The 18,838-nt window shown below is 42.9% G+C and overlaps 2 protein-coding genes across 2 annotated transcripts in view; one reads left to right on the top strand and one right to left on the bottom strand.

Moving 5' to 3' along the window:
- Window positions 1-1,573, bottom strand: part of EXOSC8 (exosome component 8) — a 51,959-nt gene extending 50,386 nt beyond the window's left edge. The window contains exon 1 of the mRNA XM_077484165.1: window positions 1,559-1,573. The gene's annotated coding sequence lies outside the window, so the exon portion shown is untranslated. The remainder of the gene's footprint in view (window positions 1-1,558) is intronic.
- A 925-nt stretch (window positions 1,574-2,498) lies between these two features.
- The window catches only part of ALG5 (ALG5 dolichyl-phosphate beta-glucosyltransferase), a 27,754-nt gene continuing 11,414 nt past the window's right edge, over window positions 2,499-18,838 (top strand). Inside the window, exons 1-5 of the mRNA XM_077484164.1 lie at window positions 2,499-2,707; window positions 7,046-7,217; window positions 12,273-12,319; window positions 14,034-14,102; window positions 14,738-14,830. Of these exons, the coding sequence (XP_077340290.1) occupies window positions 2,639-2,707; window positions 7,046-7,217; window positions 12,273-12,319; window positions 14,034-14,102; window positions 14,738-14,830 (450 nt within the window). The 5' untranslated portion in view covers window positions 2,499-2,638. The remainder of the gene's footprint in view (window positions 2,708-7,045; window positions 7,218-12,272; window positions 12,320-14,033; window positions 14,103-14,737; window positions 14,831-18,838) is intronic.

Here is an 18,838-nt window from a genome sequence, read left to right as displayed (position 1 = left end):
GCAGCCAAATAGCACCGCTAAAATGATGGTAAAGAGCCGCTAAAACTTGCGTTTTACCATCAACGCCTGCCCGCTCCAGTGTGAAAGCAACTTCATACGTGATACAGAAAATTTCTTACACTTAAACATTTATTAAACAAAACAAACCTCCAATCAGTTTACTTGTATGTATGATTTAGATAAAATATATATATATATATATATATATATATATATATATATATATATATATATATATATATATATATATATATATATATATATATATATATATATATATATATATATATATATTAAATAAAAACAGGTAGTCAAAACTTTTGGACAAAAAAAAAAATGGGCTAACTTTACTGTTTTTATTTTATTTTTATTTTTTAAATGGTGTATTTTTTTCCCAAAAAAATGCATTTGAAAGACCTCTGTGCAAATGCCGTGTGACATAAAATATTGCAACAACCGCTATTTTATTCCCTAGGATCTCTGCTAAAAAAATATATATCATTTTTGCGGGGTCTAAGTGATTTTCTGGCAGAAAACACAGGATTTTTACTTGTAAGCAACAAGTGTCAGAAAAGATTTTGTCTTTAAATGGTTAAACTGAGAACTTCTACACACAGAGATGACCTAATTCATTCAAGTGTAAACATTGTATCATTTAGTTCTTTTCTTGGCAGCCTGCCCAGAGTGGAGGAAAGGGTTGCTATGACGACTCAGTCAACTTTGAAATGACTTCTGTATAGAAGACAGTCTAAGTCCCGCTGTAGTTCTAAATCGGCTTTTTATCAGCACAAATCGGCCGATGCCGATTATTTAAAAAACGGCAAATATCGGCCGATATATCGGCCGGCCGATATATCGGTCGACCTCTAATATAAACTGCTAAATACCCTTTCTCATCAGCAGTTAGAGCAGTCATGGGACTTCGATCAGTGTCTGCTTAAAGCTTGTAGGAGGAGTTTTCATTCTCCCCTGATTGTCCTATGAGGCTGCATGACTCCTGACCCTCTGTCTGGACAGTGCTGATTGGCCCTGTGCTGATCACATGCACTCTCCCAAGACAAGAAAACAATTCTCTAGTAGCACACACCGAACTGAGCATGTGCAGAGTGCGCCCAAGGCTCTGTTCTATCAGGAGATGGATTGGGGACCATGGAAGAAGAAGACAGGATCAAACAGACTTTTTATGCAATGCAGATGATTAACCCCTTAGCTTCCACAGTGAGTATAACAAGCATGCTATACTGCATATACAGAATGATTTTACTGTTGTGTGTTTAGTAACACTTTAATGCTGATATCTAATTTCTATCCCTTCGTATCTTTAAACACAGCAATGTTGCAAATGTAGAAATTAATATAACAGTGATGTTATAATTAATAATACTGATCATAATAAATATGCTGGGATCTCAGTTCTACCCCTTCATATCTTTCAACATATAACAATGTTGCAAATCTAGAAATGAAAGCTGAGCTTCACGTGAAAAAGTAAATTCCAGTCATTCTTCTCCCCCGCCCCTTATTGCAAATGTATTTATTTTTTTCAAAGAGCAGGTACCTAGTTTTGATTATCCGTCCCCCTCCCTGTCCGCAACCTTCCGGGACACATCACATGTCCAATGGCAGCTGGTGCTCAATTTTTTATTTGAGGGGGAAGCAAACAAACCCCTGCCAGGTCCGCACTCACCCCATTCACAGTCAAGGCTTCCCCGGTTTCTCTTTCTCGCTAATCCAGTTTTAAGATCCACCTCCTGTCCTGATTAGCCGGGAGGAGAAGCCGGAAGACAATGGTGAATATTGATTCGCTAATGTCAGAAGTGGGTGGGTTCTGCACCCCGAGCCCAACCTTTTTGAAGCCAATTAGAGTCTCAGGCTCTAATCATGTGCTTCCAAAATAAAAAAAACAACTATGAGTCTGGCGCCCTGCATGGAAATTAGGGGGGTGGCACCCCTTTATGGATTGGCCACCACTGAGGCTGCACGTGTCCCACAAGCAAGATGGAGGAACCTGAAGACTGGTGAAGTACTGACCCGAGTGATGACAGTGCCCAATCCCTGAACTGGTAAGTGACTGCATATAAAAAGTCAGCAGCTACAGTATTTGTAGCTGCTAAATTTACATTTTGTTCACAATGACCGGAGCACCTCTTTAATATAATAATAATACAACAATAATAATAATAGTAATAATGCTGGGCTCTCAGTTCTAACCCTTTTATATCTTTTTATATAACAATGATGGAACTCTGGAAATTAATAATAAAATATTAATTATTATTATTTAGAAAATATTTGACATCACACATTATATTTCCTTTATGATTATTCTCTTATTTCTTCTGCAATCTCACTTAAATGAAGGTCAACAAAAATTGTCAATCTGAACACTTTCGAACCACTGCTATACCTTCTACGGTCACATGATGGCGCTGCTCGGAGTGTGTGAGCGGCGAGCAGAGCTGAAAGGTTCGTTCTTGCCGCCGATTGTGGCCTGACTGGCTGACTTCCGCATAGGTGTAGGAGTTCTATAGGTTCCGGCAGATGCAGCGGCAGAGTGTGAAGTGTACCGGAAGTTTATTGTGTCCGGCTGACAGCTGTCCTCTGTGTGCTGTGGTGGGACAGGGATGGTGTGGACATCATGCTGCCCTGCTGCCTCTGTGATCTCCTCCTGTTGCTGGCTGCTCTGGCAGCTGTAGTGCTGCTGCTGGTGAGTAGAGGGGCTGCCGTGTGTGTGTGTGTGTGTGTGTGTTATACACTGTAGGTAGGGATGATTGTCCTGTGGGTGTCCCCCAGCTGCTCCTGATTTCTGGTGACAGTTCTGTGGATGTGTTGTGGACTCCTCCAGCCTGTCTATGGTGACCCCAGTCATCCATTTCCCCTCTCACTTCCTCATTGGGGACACCATGTATAGCAGATTGTACAATGTATGCACTGACAGTGCTTTATCGGTCCGTGTTGCTGTCTTGCAGCACTGGGGTCCCTGATTCAAACTATCTGTCTGGAGTCTGCAGGTTTCCTCCCACACTCCGAACATGTGCTGAAAGTTTTATTTTATTCCCACAGAGTCCGTGTCCCACAGAGTCCGTGTCCCACAGAGTCCGTGTCCCACAGAGTCCGTGTCCCACAGAGTCCGTGTCCCACAGAGTCCGTGTCCCACAGAGTCCGTGTCCCACAGAGTCCGTGTCCCACAGAGTCCGTGTCCCACAGAGTCCGTGTCCCACAGAGTCCGTGTCCCACAGAGTCCGTGTCCCACCTCATGGATAGAGATTAGAGTATGTGTGTATATATATATATATATATATATAATGTATTCTCTAATGTGTGTGTGTGTGTGTGTGTGTAGTACCTAGTATATTTGTTATGACAGGCTATTTATATAGCGCTGGCCATTTGCACATCACTTTCTATACAGTATATTCACATCATGATCTGAACTCAAGGAACTTGCCATCTAGGGTTCCTATCTCACGTATACATACAAATATTAGGCTAGGTTCACATCTGTGTGCACTGGGAATGCATGCAAAATCACCTTCCCGACACACACAAAAAAAAAAAAAAAAGTGCAGCACTTTTTAGCAAATTTGTAGGAGTGCTTTTAAATTTATTGTAAATGCTCATTTTCTTTTTATTATTATTAACCACTTCAATACCGGGCACTTAAACACCTTCCTGCCCAGACCAATTTTGAGCTTTCAGCGCTGTCGCACTTTGAGTGACAATTGCGCGGTCATGCTACACTGTACCCAAATGAAATTCTAATCATTTTTTTCCCACAAATAGAACTTTCTTTTGGTGGTATTTGATCACCTCTGTGTTTTTTATTTTTTGCTAAAGAAATAAAAAAATACCGAAAATTTTGAAAAAAAAAAATGTTTTTTTTTTTTTGTGTTTCAGTTTCAAAACTTTGTAAATAAGTAAGTTTTCTCCTTCACTGATGGGCAATGATAAGGCGGCACTGATGGGCGACACGGATGGTCACTGATAGCTGGCAAGGATTGGCATGGATGGGTGGCACAGGTGGGCATGGGTAGGCGGCACAGGTGGGCACGGATGGGCACTGATAGGCAGCACAGATGGGAACTGAAAGGTGGCATTGTATTATAATATACTGTACTAATGGATGCCAATCAGTGCCAAACAATAATGCATGCCAATCAGTGATGTCCATTGTGGGCACTGATTGTCATCCATTGTGGCACTGACTGGAATCCCTGGTGGTCTAGGGTGGCATATCTTGTCCTGGGCATCGCTGGTGGTCTAGTGGCGTCCCTGGTGGTCCAGTGTGGGCATCCTCGGGGGGGCGCTGCGCTGATAATCGATCAGCACAGACCCCCCCTATCAGAGGAGCAGCCGATCGGCTCTCCTCTACTCGCATCTGACAGACGCGAGTGAGGAAAAGCCGATCACCGGCTCTTCCTATTTACACTATGATCAGCCGTGATTGGACACGGCTGATCACGTACCGAGATCGTAGTTGCAGGGTGTCAGACTGACACCCCGCAACAACGATTGCCGCCATGCACGCCCCCGGGGGCCCGCAACGGCTCAAAATCCTGATCACGTCATATGACGTCCGGTCAGGATTTTGAAACCACTTTGCCACCATCATTTTGTTATAGGGCGGGCGGCAAGTGGTTAAAATAAATATTTAACGATTTTATTTATTTTTTTCTTTGTGCAGTTGTTTTGCACAGAGTAGCCCCGATCTTCTCCCTTTTTTTTTTTTTTTTAAGTCCCTCGCTGGAGCTTGTGGCTCCGCCCCCTGCTGAGTGCCCATCATAAAAATGTTATGGGGGCACTCATTTTTGTGTGTGCGCGCTCACTCCCAAGCCCCGCTCTGTGTATCCATTGATGTGCAGAGCGCGGCTCAGGTCACTGCTCTCTCCTCACTGGCTGTGATTGCAAGCAGCAGGAGACAAGGAGAGAGAGAGCTGAGAGACCCTCTTCTCTCCTACACATTGCTGAATGGAGATCGGACTCGGGTAAGTATAACTGCATGCAGAAGGTTTTTTACCTTTTTAAAGTGGATGTAAACCTGATTCATGAAATTTGACCTAAGCACGTGTATCTGCAGTGTTTTCTTTTCTCTCTCTCACACTAAGGCCCCTTTCACGCTTGTGTGAATTTTCCTGCGACTTGGGACTGCAAAGTCACATGACAAGGCTTTCCAATGAGTACCATTCATATCTGTGCGACTTCAAGTTGCACCAAATTCAAAATAGTCCCTGTACTACTTTGTTCCGACTTTAATGCGAGTTACACAGGCATTCCCTGAAATCGTGGCAAAATCGTGCGACTTTGAAGTCACGATGGTGTGAAAGGGGCCTAAGTCCCATGTGTTTCTGCTGCTCCGTTCTTCTGTTATCAGCATGATAACTTCTGACAAGTTGTCCGACACAGGAGATAAAACCAGCCTGAAATTTGTGTTGAGGGACATTGCTATAAATAGATTAGCAGAGAGCTTGACTTGTTACAGCACAGCTCTTCAAGTCTGTGTGTGTGAGATGTGCCTTTCTTCCAATCAGCTGTCTTGGATGTTTCATCTGTGTATCATCTGGGGCTGTGCACTTCCTTGGGTATATGTGAGGGTTTACATCCCTTTTTAAAGGGTTGTAAAGGCAGAAGGTTTTTTATCTTAATGCATCTATGCATTAAGATAAAAAGCATTCTGTGTGCAGCAGCCGCCCTAACACTTACCTGAGGCCCCTCTCTGTCCAGTGATGCCCACGAGTGGCTCAGCTGTCTGAGATTCTCCACTCTAATTGGCTGAGACACAGCAGTGGTGCCATATACTGCTGTCAATCCAAGTCAGCTAACCAATCAGGAGGCAGACAGGGCAAGGCTCTTTGTCTGAATGGACACAGGGAGCTGTGATTCGGCTTGGGTGCTCCCATAGCTTGCTGTGGGGGCACTCAACAAGAGGAAGGGGCTGTGATCACAGAGGAGGGACCCAAGAAGAGGAGGATCTGGGCTGCTGTGCAAATCCACTGCAACAGAGCAGGTAAGTATAACATGTTTATTGGGGGGGGGGGGGGGGGGGGGGGAGACAAGACTTTACAATCGCTTTAATACAGAGAATGCATTAAAGGGCCAGTTCACCTTTACCACAAAACTTCCTATGTGGATAAGGGGCATCTGTACATAAAAACAGACTGCATCTCTGACTAAAGTTGAATAAAGCCCTTGCTATAGGTGTAGGCCATTTACATACCTTTTATGAAGCCTGTTTGGAATACTTCCAGGACGTTGCTAAGTGAGACCTAGTCATCATCACTCACCTCCTCCATCACTGGAGTGAGCCCTGAAATGTTGAGCTCAGAGCTCCAGCATCAGTAGAGAGAAAGTATGTGAGAAGGTTTGAATCGGAGAAAGATCACTCCTGTGATGGTGGAGGTGAGCAGTGATGACTAGGCCTCACTTAGCAGCGCCCTGGGAGTATTTCAGTCAGGCTTTATAAAAAGGTATGTAAATGGACTACACCTATAGTAAGTGTTTTAGTCAGAGCTGCACAGTTTGTTTTTAATCTATAAACATCCCTTTTGTAAAGGTGAACTCTCCTTTTTATGGTTAAAAAAAAAAAAAAAAAACTTCTGCCTTTACAACCACTCTAATTGTTAATGGCACCTCCATGCCCCTTCAAAGTTTTGCAGCAGGTGACTAGAGAGACAGCTTACTATAGCAAAGTCCCTTACGCTGGATCTCGTACAGAATTTAGGAAGGCATTGGTTGATGCTTTTAAAATGATCATTTGGAGGTGTGCAAGGGTTCACACTTTGACATTTACTAGTAGGGGTGTAGTCATACCAGTCCAGCATTTTTTTTTTTTTTTTTTTTTTGCAGTAATAGATCAGAGAATGGCCAACACTTGATAGACTTGTTCTGCAGGACACAAAGCTGTGAAGGTGTGAATACAAGGTGGGGTCAGCTATTTATTATCTTTAACTACGGTCTCATCCACACAATGGATAGCTGAAGTGGTACATTAGTAAACAAAGCCCTGCCATTGAAGGACAGTATAATGTGACCTTTCTTTCATTCCCAGGTTGCACTTGTAGCACATGTAACTGCCACGAAAATGCCAAATCTGCACCGACATGATGCAGAAAAGTTCTACCTCGGAAACAAAGGAGAAAAGGAACCTTTTCCCAGCATCCATGACCCTCCGGAGAAAGACTTGTCTGTGGTTGTTCCTGCATATAATGAAGAAACCCGGTGTAAGTGGCATGAAATCTAAACACTGCTAAACATGACAGACGAACTGATCCTATCATTTGGAATATACAGTCAATTCTTGGATTGCGAGCATAATTCGTTCCGGAAACATGCTTGTAATCCAAAGCACTTGTATATCAAAGAGAATTTTCCCCTAAAGAAACAATGGAAACTCAGATGATTTGTTCCACAACCATTTATTCATAAGTCCTTCAGTTTATAGTCCATATAAAAAAAAGATTTATAGCATTGTGATAGTTTGTGTAACCATAAAATGTTCATCCACAAGGGGATCAGAAGCAAAATTCTGCAGGAGCTTCAGAGTATAAAAGAGAAGAGAGACACCTCTAAGTGTAGCAATATGGTTACATTTCATGAAGGTACAACATTTAGCAACTCATGTGGTTGATGATTAAGAGGCACATTAAGTATGAAGGCATCCGGGGTAAAGCTGTCCACATCCTCCTCCCCGCGGATCTCACCGCTGTCAGTCTGCAATCCTAACCAGGAAGACTACCCTGCAGTAGAGCCATTTGAAAGCGAGGTTTGATGGGATGATGCAGATGGAGGACGGTCTATGTGGAAAGCTTTACCCCGGATTCCTGCATACTTAGATGTGCCTGTTTTAACCACTTCAGCCCCGGAAGATTTTACCCCTTTAATGACCAGAGCACTTTTTGCAATACTGCACTGCGTCGATTTAACTGATAATTGCATGGACGTGCAACGATGTACCCAAACAAAATTGATGTTCTTTTTTTCCCCACAAATAGAGCTTTCTTTTGGTGGTATTTGATCACCCCTGCATTTTTATTTTTTGCACTATAAACAAAAAGACGACCATTTTGAAAAACAAAATAGCAATATTTTTCACCATTTGCTATAATAAATATATCCAAAAAATATATAAAGAAAAAAATTTCATCAAATTAGGCCGATATGTATTCTTCTACACGTTTTTGGTAAAAAAAATATTTTTAAAAAATTGCAATAAGTGTACATTGATTGGTTTTCAGAAAAGTTATAGCGTCTACAAAATGGGGGATAGATTTATGGCATTTTTATTTATAATTTTTTTCTTAGTTATGGCGGTGATCTGTGAATATATATTAATTTAATTTTTTTTTATTTTTATTGGGACTGCAACATTGCGGCGGACATATCAGACACTATTTTGGGACCATTGATACAGTGATCAGTGCTAAAAATAGCCACTTATTACTGTATAAATGTCACTGGCAGGGAAAGGGTTAAACAATAGGAAGCAATCAAGGGATTAAGTGTGTTCCCTGGTGATGGACTACCACTGACATGACAGAGATCACTGCTCCCAATGACAGGGAACAGAAGATCTGTCATGTCACTAGGAAAACGGAAATGCCTTGTTTGTTCTGCAAGCGCTATCCTGCTTTTGCGGACTGACATACAGGTAAGTCCGATTTCACAGGAGTGCCATTCTGGCGATTGTATGTTGGCGTCAGCCGGTCATCATAAACCATATGAGTTGCTAAATGTTGTACCTTTTTATTAATGTAACCATATCGCTACACTTGGAACCGCCTAACTTCTCAGTACTCTGTTGTAACGTGGCGCTACTTGTATATCAAGGCATCGCTCACTTATCAAGTCAAAATTTATAAGAAAAATTGTCTTGCAAAACACTCTCAATCCAAGGTTTTATTGTATATGAATCAGGAGCTCAATGTTGCTGATTTATTGCCCATTTAACAGGTAATAGACATGGAAAGATGAAATGGCTTTAGGCCCTGTGGAAACGATCACATTGTGGGAACACACTGCATTAGGCAGCCCAATCTAAATAGATTTTTTATTTTTATTTTTTGACAGCACAGCAAATCAATGCAATGTGTATAGTGTATTGCCTCTTGGTGCACTGTGGTGTGGCACACTGAACACAAGCGCATTTGTGAGGTCAGGCACTAATGTGGATGAGAAGGCCTGGCTTGCGGTCTCCGCTCTAATTCATCCTAAAGGTGTTCTGTCGGGTTGAGGTCAGGACTCTGTCACACTATATTACCAAAATTATTGGGCCACCCCTCCAAATCATTTGGTGGAGGGGAAATTATGGTGTGGATTTATTTTTTTTTTAATTTTTTTTTATTTTTTTTTTTTTTTTTTTTTAGGGGTTGGGCTTGGCCCCTTAGTTCCAGTGAAGGGAACCCTTTAACCAATTCCCAACCAGTTGCCACAGTGTTACTGCGGCAGAATGACAAGGGTGGGCAAAGCACGGTGACCGCAATGATCAGATTAGTTTTAGAACCGATCAGTCTTTAGGTCCCAGCCAATGATTTGTGCCATGGACCTGCTGATCGGTCCTGACAAATGAAATCTTCCCCTGCCTTCCTAGCGTTGGAAACAGTTGCTAACAGGCAGTGTACCCCCCACCGTGAGTCTCGCTACTGTAACAGTGTACCAGTAAATTTTAGAGGCCAAAATGTCTAAGTGAAGGTACACTAGGGAAGAGGCCTACACATTTCTGAGCCTGACAGATGAGAGTGAAGAGGAACTCGCCCATCTGTCAGATTCAGGCTCAGAATACGAACCAGTAGACAGCAGCGGCACCCTGACAGATAGCCCTGGCGATGACGGAGTAGTGGTCCCTGCCAAGGCCAGGCATACCTGACCCCGTTCTTCTGTTCATTGAAGTGCAAGAACCGCAGGGCTCTCGTACTGGAGAGCCAGTATTAGTGCCGCTCATCCTTCTGGTGACCTGGCAAGCACCGGCAGCCTAGTACATCCTGGTCGTACATCCAGCACTGCAGTAACACTTGGTGATGTGGTGAGTACCATAAATGCAGTTCAAGCTGGTGAGGTGGCTATCACAACTAGGGTCCTGCTGCCATCAAGAAGACAGATGGGCTCGTCACGCCCATTGTGCCCTTCCTGCTGCATTTTCCAATCCGAATTACGAGCCCACCACTTCTGCAGCACCATACTTCCCCCATTCACTGGCCAACCTGGAATTCAGGTGGAAACAGTTGATTTTACGTCACTTGATTTTTATTCGCTGTTGTGCACGGAAGATCTCTATAGATCTATTGTGGACCAATGCAATTTGTGGTCTGTTCAATTCAGCACCGCTAATCCCCAGTTGACCCTTGCCAGAGATTGGAAACCAATTGTCTCAGAATTTAAGCCCTTCCTGGCCTATCCCTCCTCATGGGCATAACTAAAAAAAAGGGAGTTGTGGTCATATTGTTCCACTGACCCAATTCACCATACGCCCGTGTTCTCTGCCTCCAGGACACGTTAGAAGCAGTTCATGCATTTTAGTGGCAATGAACTCTGTCGTCCTCGAGGTAACCCCTGAATACGATCGGCTCTACAAATTTCGGCCCCTCGTAAACCACTTCAACCAACAATTTGCAGCCTTGTTTACTCCAGATCAAGCTGTCTGTGTTGATGAGTCCCTGATTAAGTTTTCTGTCTGCTTGCCATTCAAACAGTATCTTCCCAGCAAGCGTGCCAGATATGGGGTCAAGATGTATAAGCTCAGACAGTTCAACAGGCTATTCATATAGTTTTATGGTTTACGAGGGAAGAGAGAGCCGGAGAACTGCCCAGATTATATAGGGAGCACTGGTCAGATAGTGTGGGACTTGGTGTCGCCCTTATTCGGAAAGGGGTATCACTTGTACATGGACAATTATTCCACAAGTGTGCCACTTTTTTGATCATGGAATTGGTGCATGCGTCTCCGTGCAATCTAATTACCGGGGCTTACCCCAGCGGCTTGTAGATTCCCATCTTAGGCTGGGGGAGGTTACCTGCTTGAAATGTAATAATTTGCTTGCTGTGAAATGGAGGAATAATGAGAATGTTTTCGTTCTTGCCTCCCTTCATGCAGACACACCGTTCCAAATTCCTGCGGCGACTGGTGTTGTGGAGAAACCCCCCCTGTGTCCATGAATATAACCTTAATATGGGAGGGGTGGACCTCAACGACCAGTTGATGGCGTCGTACCTAATTGCCTGTATGGCCAGATGCTGGTATAAAAAAAGTGTCTGTATACTTATTCCAGTTGGCTCTGCTGAATGCTTATGTGCTATACAAAGCTTCAGGACAAACTGGATCCTTCCTTAAATTCCAGGATTTACTAAGGCTGGCCATACATTATACAATTTTCTGGCACAATTTTACTATATAATATGAGGTCAAACCTAAACGCTTTAATTTTGTATGCAATCAGGCAGGCCCTTGTACTACATAGTTGAAGGTAAATCGAAAGGAAATGTAATAAGAAAATTGTATAATGTATGGCCAGCATAAAACTGGAGCACTCAGAATGTGTTGCAGCTGTCGATGGTAGGCAATTGGCTCCAAGGGTTTTAGCCTGGGTTCACACTGCACCCGACTTGAATGTCAGACCCCAGCATGACTTTGGCATTACTTGCATGTAACTTCTGTAACAGGTCAATGCAAGTCGTACAAAAGTCGGAGCAAAAGTAGTGCAGGAACTTTTTTTTTTTTTTCCCTCAGTCGGAACGACTCAAGTCACATCGATTAGAACTGTTCCATTGCACACAGTGATGTCCGACTTCTGATGCAACAAGTGCTCCAAAGTCGGAGCGATTTATCACTTCAGTGTGAACTGGGCCTAAGCCTAGGTTCCCATTAACCCGGCAATGCAATCCAACTTCTTGGGCGATTTTGACAGACATCTGCGTGGGTTCCTGCACAGGTGTCTATTGAAAATCGCACCCGAAGCCGCCAAAAGTAGTGCAGGAACTACTTTTGGGAATTGGTGCTGGCGCCGAACCAATTCGGACAGTGCTATTGCCAGAAATAGCTGCTGATTTGACATGCCAAATTGTACCAATGTAAACATAGGCCAATTGTCAATGCTTAATTGAACAAGCCGAAGTTGGAAGCTGATTGGTTACTATGCAGAGCTGCACCAGATTCTGAGTGCTCCAGGTTTAGTAAATCTCCCCCATTGTGTTGTGTGAAGCCTATAGTAGTAATACTTACTACAATTACTCAAATTGTGCCTAGAAACTTTTTTTGATGTAAATTGTCTATTTCTTTCTTTCAGTACCTATTATGATGGATGAGGCACTGGGATATCTTGAAAAGAGACAGGCATGTATTAAAATACTTTTTTTCATTTCATGATGTTTAGCAACTACACTTACACCAAAAACATATAGAAAAACAGGGAGGGCGCACCGATCTTGTGCATCACCAAATATAAAATGTATTTAAATTAATAAAAACAAAAGTCATACTCACAAACTTTAAAAAGAAAGGCTTGGCATTGCTTCAAAAATTCAGAATCGTGTCTTCTAGTCACCTGCAACCTGGACCGGATGTTAAGTGGAACCAGATGGCATCACAAGCGGCTTATGCGTCACAAAGGAGTACCCTCTTCATCAGAGCCTCAGCAGTAGCAGACTAGCTTTCTCTAGATTCCCTCTATATAAAGGCATTCACATGTCTGGGTGGACACCCACAGGGGCCTGCCACACCCCTCCAGATGGGCACCGCCTACCGTGTCAATCCATCAAACCATATCATATGCTGAAGCATACTATCAACCATCCAAATGAATGCATCTTCACTCCCATAGAGAAGAGACTATATCCCTGCATTGACAACAGGGTGTATCTCCCGTATCCACCCAACCGTCATCCCATATCGCAACCAGATCCAACACTCATGTCACATTATTGCATAGCATTAATTAATCATTCCAAAGTACACCCATCTTTTTAGAATGTTGTATTTTCCCATATCATGCAATATACTGTTCTTGCTACTAGATTTAGTTATAGGGCAATATGGAGGAGATGCTGGAGGGAGGAGTGAAGCAGAGAGCCTAGGGGATGAATGGGAGAGATGGAGCGCCTCCATCGTTTACCTGCAAGAGTTGTGATGTTATAGTAAGGGATGAGGGTATAGTGTGCATACCACTATCCAGATCGTGTGGCATGCATGCTATACTGCAACCAAGAAGTGTGAGCAGATTTGCGTTGAACACTGCATAAAAAAAAATGCTGGTTTAAAAAACGCAAAATGTACTGAAAAATGTGCCTCAAAAAATGCATCAAGCACAGCCGCATATATGGGAACCTAGAACGTAGACAAGCCTTTGAAATACTGGGAGAATTTATTCTGCTCAGACCAAAATTGAACTCTTTGGATGCCATAATATAGACCGTGTTTGGAGGTCACATGGCACTGCATATCGCCCTAATAACACCCCCATACCAACAGTGAAGTTTGGAGGTAGGAACATCGTGGTGCGGGGCTGTTTTTTTTTTTAGCATACGGTACTGGCAAACTTCATGTTATTGGAGGAAGGATGAATGGAAAATGTGCCAAGACATTCTTGATAAAAAAAAATCTGCTGCCATCTACCAGGATGATGAAGATGAAATGAAATGAGGGTGGACATTTCAGCAAGACAATGATCCCAAACACAAAGCCAAGCAAACTCTCAATTGGTTTTAAAGAATAAAAAATAAAGCTGCTGGAAAGGCCCAGCCAATCACCTGACTTGAATCCAATAGAAAATCTATGGAAAGAACCAAAGATCAGAGTTCATAGAAGAGGCCCACGGAACCTTCAAGATTTGAAGACAGTTTGTGTGGAAGAATGGGCCAAAATCACACCAGAGCAATGCATGCTTTTCTCCATACAGGAGGCATCTTGAAGCTGTCATTACCAACAAAGGATTTTGTACCAAGTATTAAATACATTTTAGTTAGCGTGTTCAATGCTCTTTCCCTATGTCATTCCAATGTGTGTAATATATTTTCCTACAAACTATTAATTTTGGGTTTTTGTTACACAGAAGCAACGTCCGTCTTTCAAATATGAGGTCATCGTTGTAGATGATGGAAGTTCTGATAAAACAACACAGGTAACTTAAAAAAAAAAATAATAAAATGGTCCAATCGGGTCCGCCTAAAAAAACTCACAGGCAGACCTGATTTGTCCGGTAATTTGAAAGGTACCTTACTGTGCTGATCAGTTGCTTGATTACTGTTCCAGAAATGGGTCCTATAAATTGTAATCAAGAACTGATGGGTAGATTGGAGGGAGCTTACAAGTGGCCAGCTTCCTCCCTGGAACATGCTCATCTAAAGGGTGCCCGAGGGTGTGTGGGCTTTTTATATATTTTTAGAAAGCACCCTGGTCTGCCCTCGGAGGTTGACCCTCACCTGATCGTAAATTGGCCATTTTATATTCTAATGTGACCGGCACCAAACTTTTTACCTTTTTGTACTGAGCTACATGCTCATGATAGGAACTTGCAAAATATTTTATTCTGAAATGTAATTTAGTACGATAATATGGAAAAGGACGCAATTAATTTCCTAAACACAGCAGGTATAGCTGACCTAACAAATCTTACTGCGTCTCATTAAAAATCATTTGGAACCGGTGCAGGTTTTGCACCTTTTACTATAAGTACCTGTATGAATGGAAATGAAAAATTTATTTGATCAAACTCTCAAGGACTCTTGTTTTTTTCCTTTTTTGTTTTTCATTTAGGTTGCCTTGAACTACTCGAAAAAGTATGGAAGTGATAAGGTTCGGGTGCTCACACTAGTAAAGAATCGTGGCAAAGGTGGAGCTGTGCGGATGGTGAGAAAATCCTAACTTTGTTCATTACTTACCTTTTAAAGCAAAGCCCTCCAGCGGCAAGCTATCATTGCTGACCGGTTCGGGGGCTGTGCCTCCTTGAATGGCTGAGTCACTATGAGACCACTCCCGCAAATGCACGTGGTAGCTACAGCACAGAGCTCTAAAGAGACGGCATGATATTGCGGTCCATTCAGAGCGCATGCACTGGTGACGTCACCAGCTGCATCCTTTGTAAATATCTCCTAAACACGCCAAGTTTAGATGTACACTGTACCTGTAGGTAAGCTGTATTAGGTAGGTACAAGTTCAAAAGTGGAGTTTATAACCACTTTAACAAAGAGTTCTAATTCTCAGGCATAATATCCCATGCTACCTAATAATAAGATTTAGCTATGCTGATAGATACTGAGTGGTTACATAGTACAATTTTGGCCGTATTTTGTCCAGTATGATTTGCTATGATCGCCAGCTCCATCTAGTGACCATAATGTGGTATTTTACACAATCGGGACAATAGGAAAATACCACATTCTGGCCACTAGATGAAGCTGAAGATCAGATGAAATCAAATTTTAGACAAATCCTAGGCAAAATTAATTATGGCTGGGTGAATGCTTTGACGTTCGTCCATGCACGGGAGTGACGTCATCACGGCTTCGTCGAATGACAGCGGCAGAGCAGCGAGACCCACTGAGAAGATGGATGCTCTGGACTACAGGGGACAGTGGGGACATCGCTGGCTCCTGTGTCAGGTAAGTGACACATAATGGACTACTATGTGATGCATAGTAGTCCATTATGCTTTACCTTTGCAGGGAATCAAAGAGGAAGTAAACTGGTCAGGGTTTACTTCCTCTTTAAGTGGTTAAACTTGTGTATTCCTTTTGATCTAGAGGACAAATCGTTACAATGTTTATACTTAGTTAAAGAATGTTGTGATACTTGGCAGACTGCTAGAGAAGAGAGTATTCTCTGCATAGAAAGAATCTGGAAATGCTTTGTCAAGATTTCAATGGGGAAAAAAAATCAAAATAACGATTCTTAGCGATTAATCGTGCCGCTCTACCTTTTTGTATGTGCTTTCAGTGAGACAGCTGGAGGAAGAGTAATTGGGCTACAAGTGTGCCGGTCAGCTCGCTCATAATCCATTGAGAACTACAAGCTGACTGTCGCAATGGCCAGTGAACGAATGACGTGGTTGTGTGGGTGGAGCCATGCACAGCCACACCGATTTTAAATATAACAGCGGCTATGGGGTGGGGGATGAATCCCCCGGGCCGCTCAGGGGTGGCGGCGTGTGCTGTGCTGGAATATGTTCCACCCTAAATATATACAGGTGTTTGTTACATGTTCTAAAGGTGATGAACTTGGCCTTTAAAGGGGGGGGGGGGGTCTTTCATTAAAAAGTATACTAAGCTCCTACTGTATATACTAGAACGCCGCAGCTGCTTACTCACCTCAGGCAATACAGCGTTTAGCTGCCATACTCCCCAACACGACTCACACCTGCATAGTAATCATAGACTTGTACATGGATGTCTCCCAAACATCTGTAGGTCAGTATTGGATGAATTGCAGCGAGATGCTGTAAACATCGTCACTACCTGTGGCAAGTAAACAGCTGGGGTGAGATTATGAAAGCGCTAGGAAGGTAGGTTGATGTACTTCAAAAAACTATGAGGTGTGTGTGTGTGTCTCTATCTACCTCTTAATTTTTATTTTTATTTTTTACTTGCTTGATCATCCATATTTTGATTACTGTATTTTGTATGCAGATTGTTATATGTGTGTTTTTATTCTTATTTGCAGAAATATTCTTGGGTAATCCTGCAAGTTTTGCATGTCTTTCAACCAACTACAGGTTTTCAGCAAGGGATAATGACTTTGGTTTACAAATAAAACCATAATTGTGCATTTACATTTTCGGATAATCTGTTTTGGATACTTATGGTCTATAGAAAGAAACAAACGCAGCTGTTTTCAGATTGTGCTGCAATAACAGGCTTGACCAGCAGGTGGCACTGTAGTAAAACCTAAAGGGATTAAGGTGATTTCCCACTTTGAGGAATCACAAACTGACGGGCTTCCACTTCCCTAGAAAATCCCTTTATGGCAGCGAGCAGAGTCAGGAAAGTTAATACACTTTGGCAGGACTTGACAAATTTGCTGTGAATCTAGGAGCTAGCTAAAAGGTTAGGAGCAAAACTTCAGTACCCTATGTTTTCTATAGACCGTGTTCTATCAGATAGTGCCTGCTATTGAGAAGTGTCCAGGATGTGCTGCACGTGCGCCGCACGGAATAGCGCAACAGCCGATTTTTACGTTCAGCTGTTGTGACGGCGAAACTTCGCCTCCACACAATAGCCGACGGAAGAAATGTTTCTGTCCGATTGTGCCTGGTGCTGGCGAGGTGTGTTCATGTTAGCGAGGGGTGGATTTATACATGCTGAGGGTGGATTTTTAAATGATGGGCAGTGCTGCAAAGATCAGGGTGGCTTTTGCAAATTTTATTCTTCTATTTTTCCTGGATGCTTGAGGGGCACATCCATCATGTACAAATCCACCCCTCGCAGACATGAGGCATCATAAAAAAAAAAAAAAAAAAAAAATCTGACCATAATTTTACATTCCGCCCCCAACGTGTACAAATCCGCCCCTCGCTGACATGAACACGCCTCGGCAGCACGAGGCACAATCTGACAGAAAAATGTCCTCCGTTGGTTATTGTGCGCAGGCGCCATCATCGTAAAATCAGCTGTCGTGCCGTTCTGTACGGGGCATGCGCTGTACATTCCAGGCACTTCTCGATTAAAAATATATATACACACACACACTAATTTTTTATTTTTTTTTGTGTGTGTGACCAGTTCTCTTTAGTGAGACATGCAGGGTATAAAAGACCCTGCCTGTCTCCCCATGAGTGCCACTGAATGTAATGCAGTGCAGATCGCACTACATTACATTGTTTCCCAGGGAAACTGTAAACTGAGACCTCAGACCTGAAAGTGACCTCATGCACATCGTATCCGGATCAGGAACAAGATGAGAGCAGTGGTGTGTCTGCTCTTCTCCCTCCCCTCTACCCCGCACCGTCTGCTATGCCAGTCCTGGACCTGCAGTTGGGCAAGTGGAGCCTGGGATACATAGCGGGGGGGGGGGGGGGAGAAACCTAACCCACAGTTGTATTTGAAGCAATCGGGCGGAAGCGTAGTCGCACAAATGCTTCCACCTGACAAGTGAGGACTGGCAGGTGCTAGCTCTAAGGGGTTAACTGAACAAGCTGAGTTTAGAAGCCTATTGGCTACCAGATTTTTCACTCTCCAGTTTTAGTAAATCAACCCCTGTGTATGTATTGGGAGCTCCTCGCAGTTATGCATGAAGACTAAAAGAGCTGCAGTGAAACGTAGGGTTACATTTTGAACAATGATCCTTACATTTCAATCCTGGGAGAATAGACCCTCGGTAGCCAGTCAGACTTTTTTTTTTTTTTTTCTCCCACTTGTATCAGTCCAAGTGGCCTCTGCACGCTTTTGTCAGAAATATGAAGACCATTGACACCTATAGTTTCAGAAGGAGTATTATGTACTACAACCCTAACATAATGTTTTGTCTACACATGGAGAACATTCTGAAAAGTAGCACAAGAGGTAAACCCAAAGCGGAGAAGAAAATTGTAGCTTTGAAATGCCAACCCCCAACAGCCTCAGAGTCTGGTAGAGAGAACCACTGAAGCACCTTTTTCCAACAAGTTTCCACCGGGGTTTGAAGCTAGCAGGGGGAATTCTTCCTAAAATTCAAATACTGTTTAAGGTTATCCCTAAAATTACCACAAGTATCTAAAATTCAGCTATTTGCCATCTAGTCACATGACCAGCAGGGTCCCTCTTCATTTTCTGCAGCATTAGCCAGGAATGGCCTTTACTGCTGCAGAGAACAGAGCTCACAAGATACATATACTCTGTATGTGGTGTGCACGCTTACTACCTTTTTATTTATTTATTTTTTCGT

The sequence above is a fragment of the Lithobates pipiens genome, unplaced genomic scaffold (genome assembly GCF_037356315.1).
Source record: "Lithobates pipiens isolate NorthernLeopardFrog02 unplaced genomic scaffold, aLitPip1_a1.2 Scaffold_16, whole genome shotgun sequence".
NCBI classification, from domain to species: Eukaryota; Metazoa; Chordata; class Amphibia; order Anura; family Ranidae; genus Lithobates; species Lithobates pipiens.
Note: the sequence above shows the minus strand (reverse complement) of the source record. Positions and strands in the feature narration are given on the sequence as shown.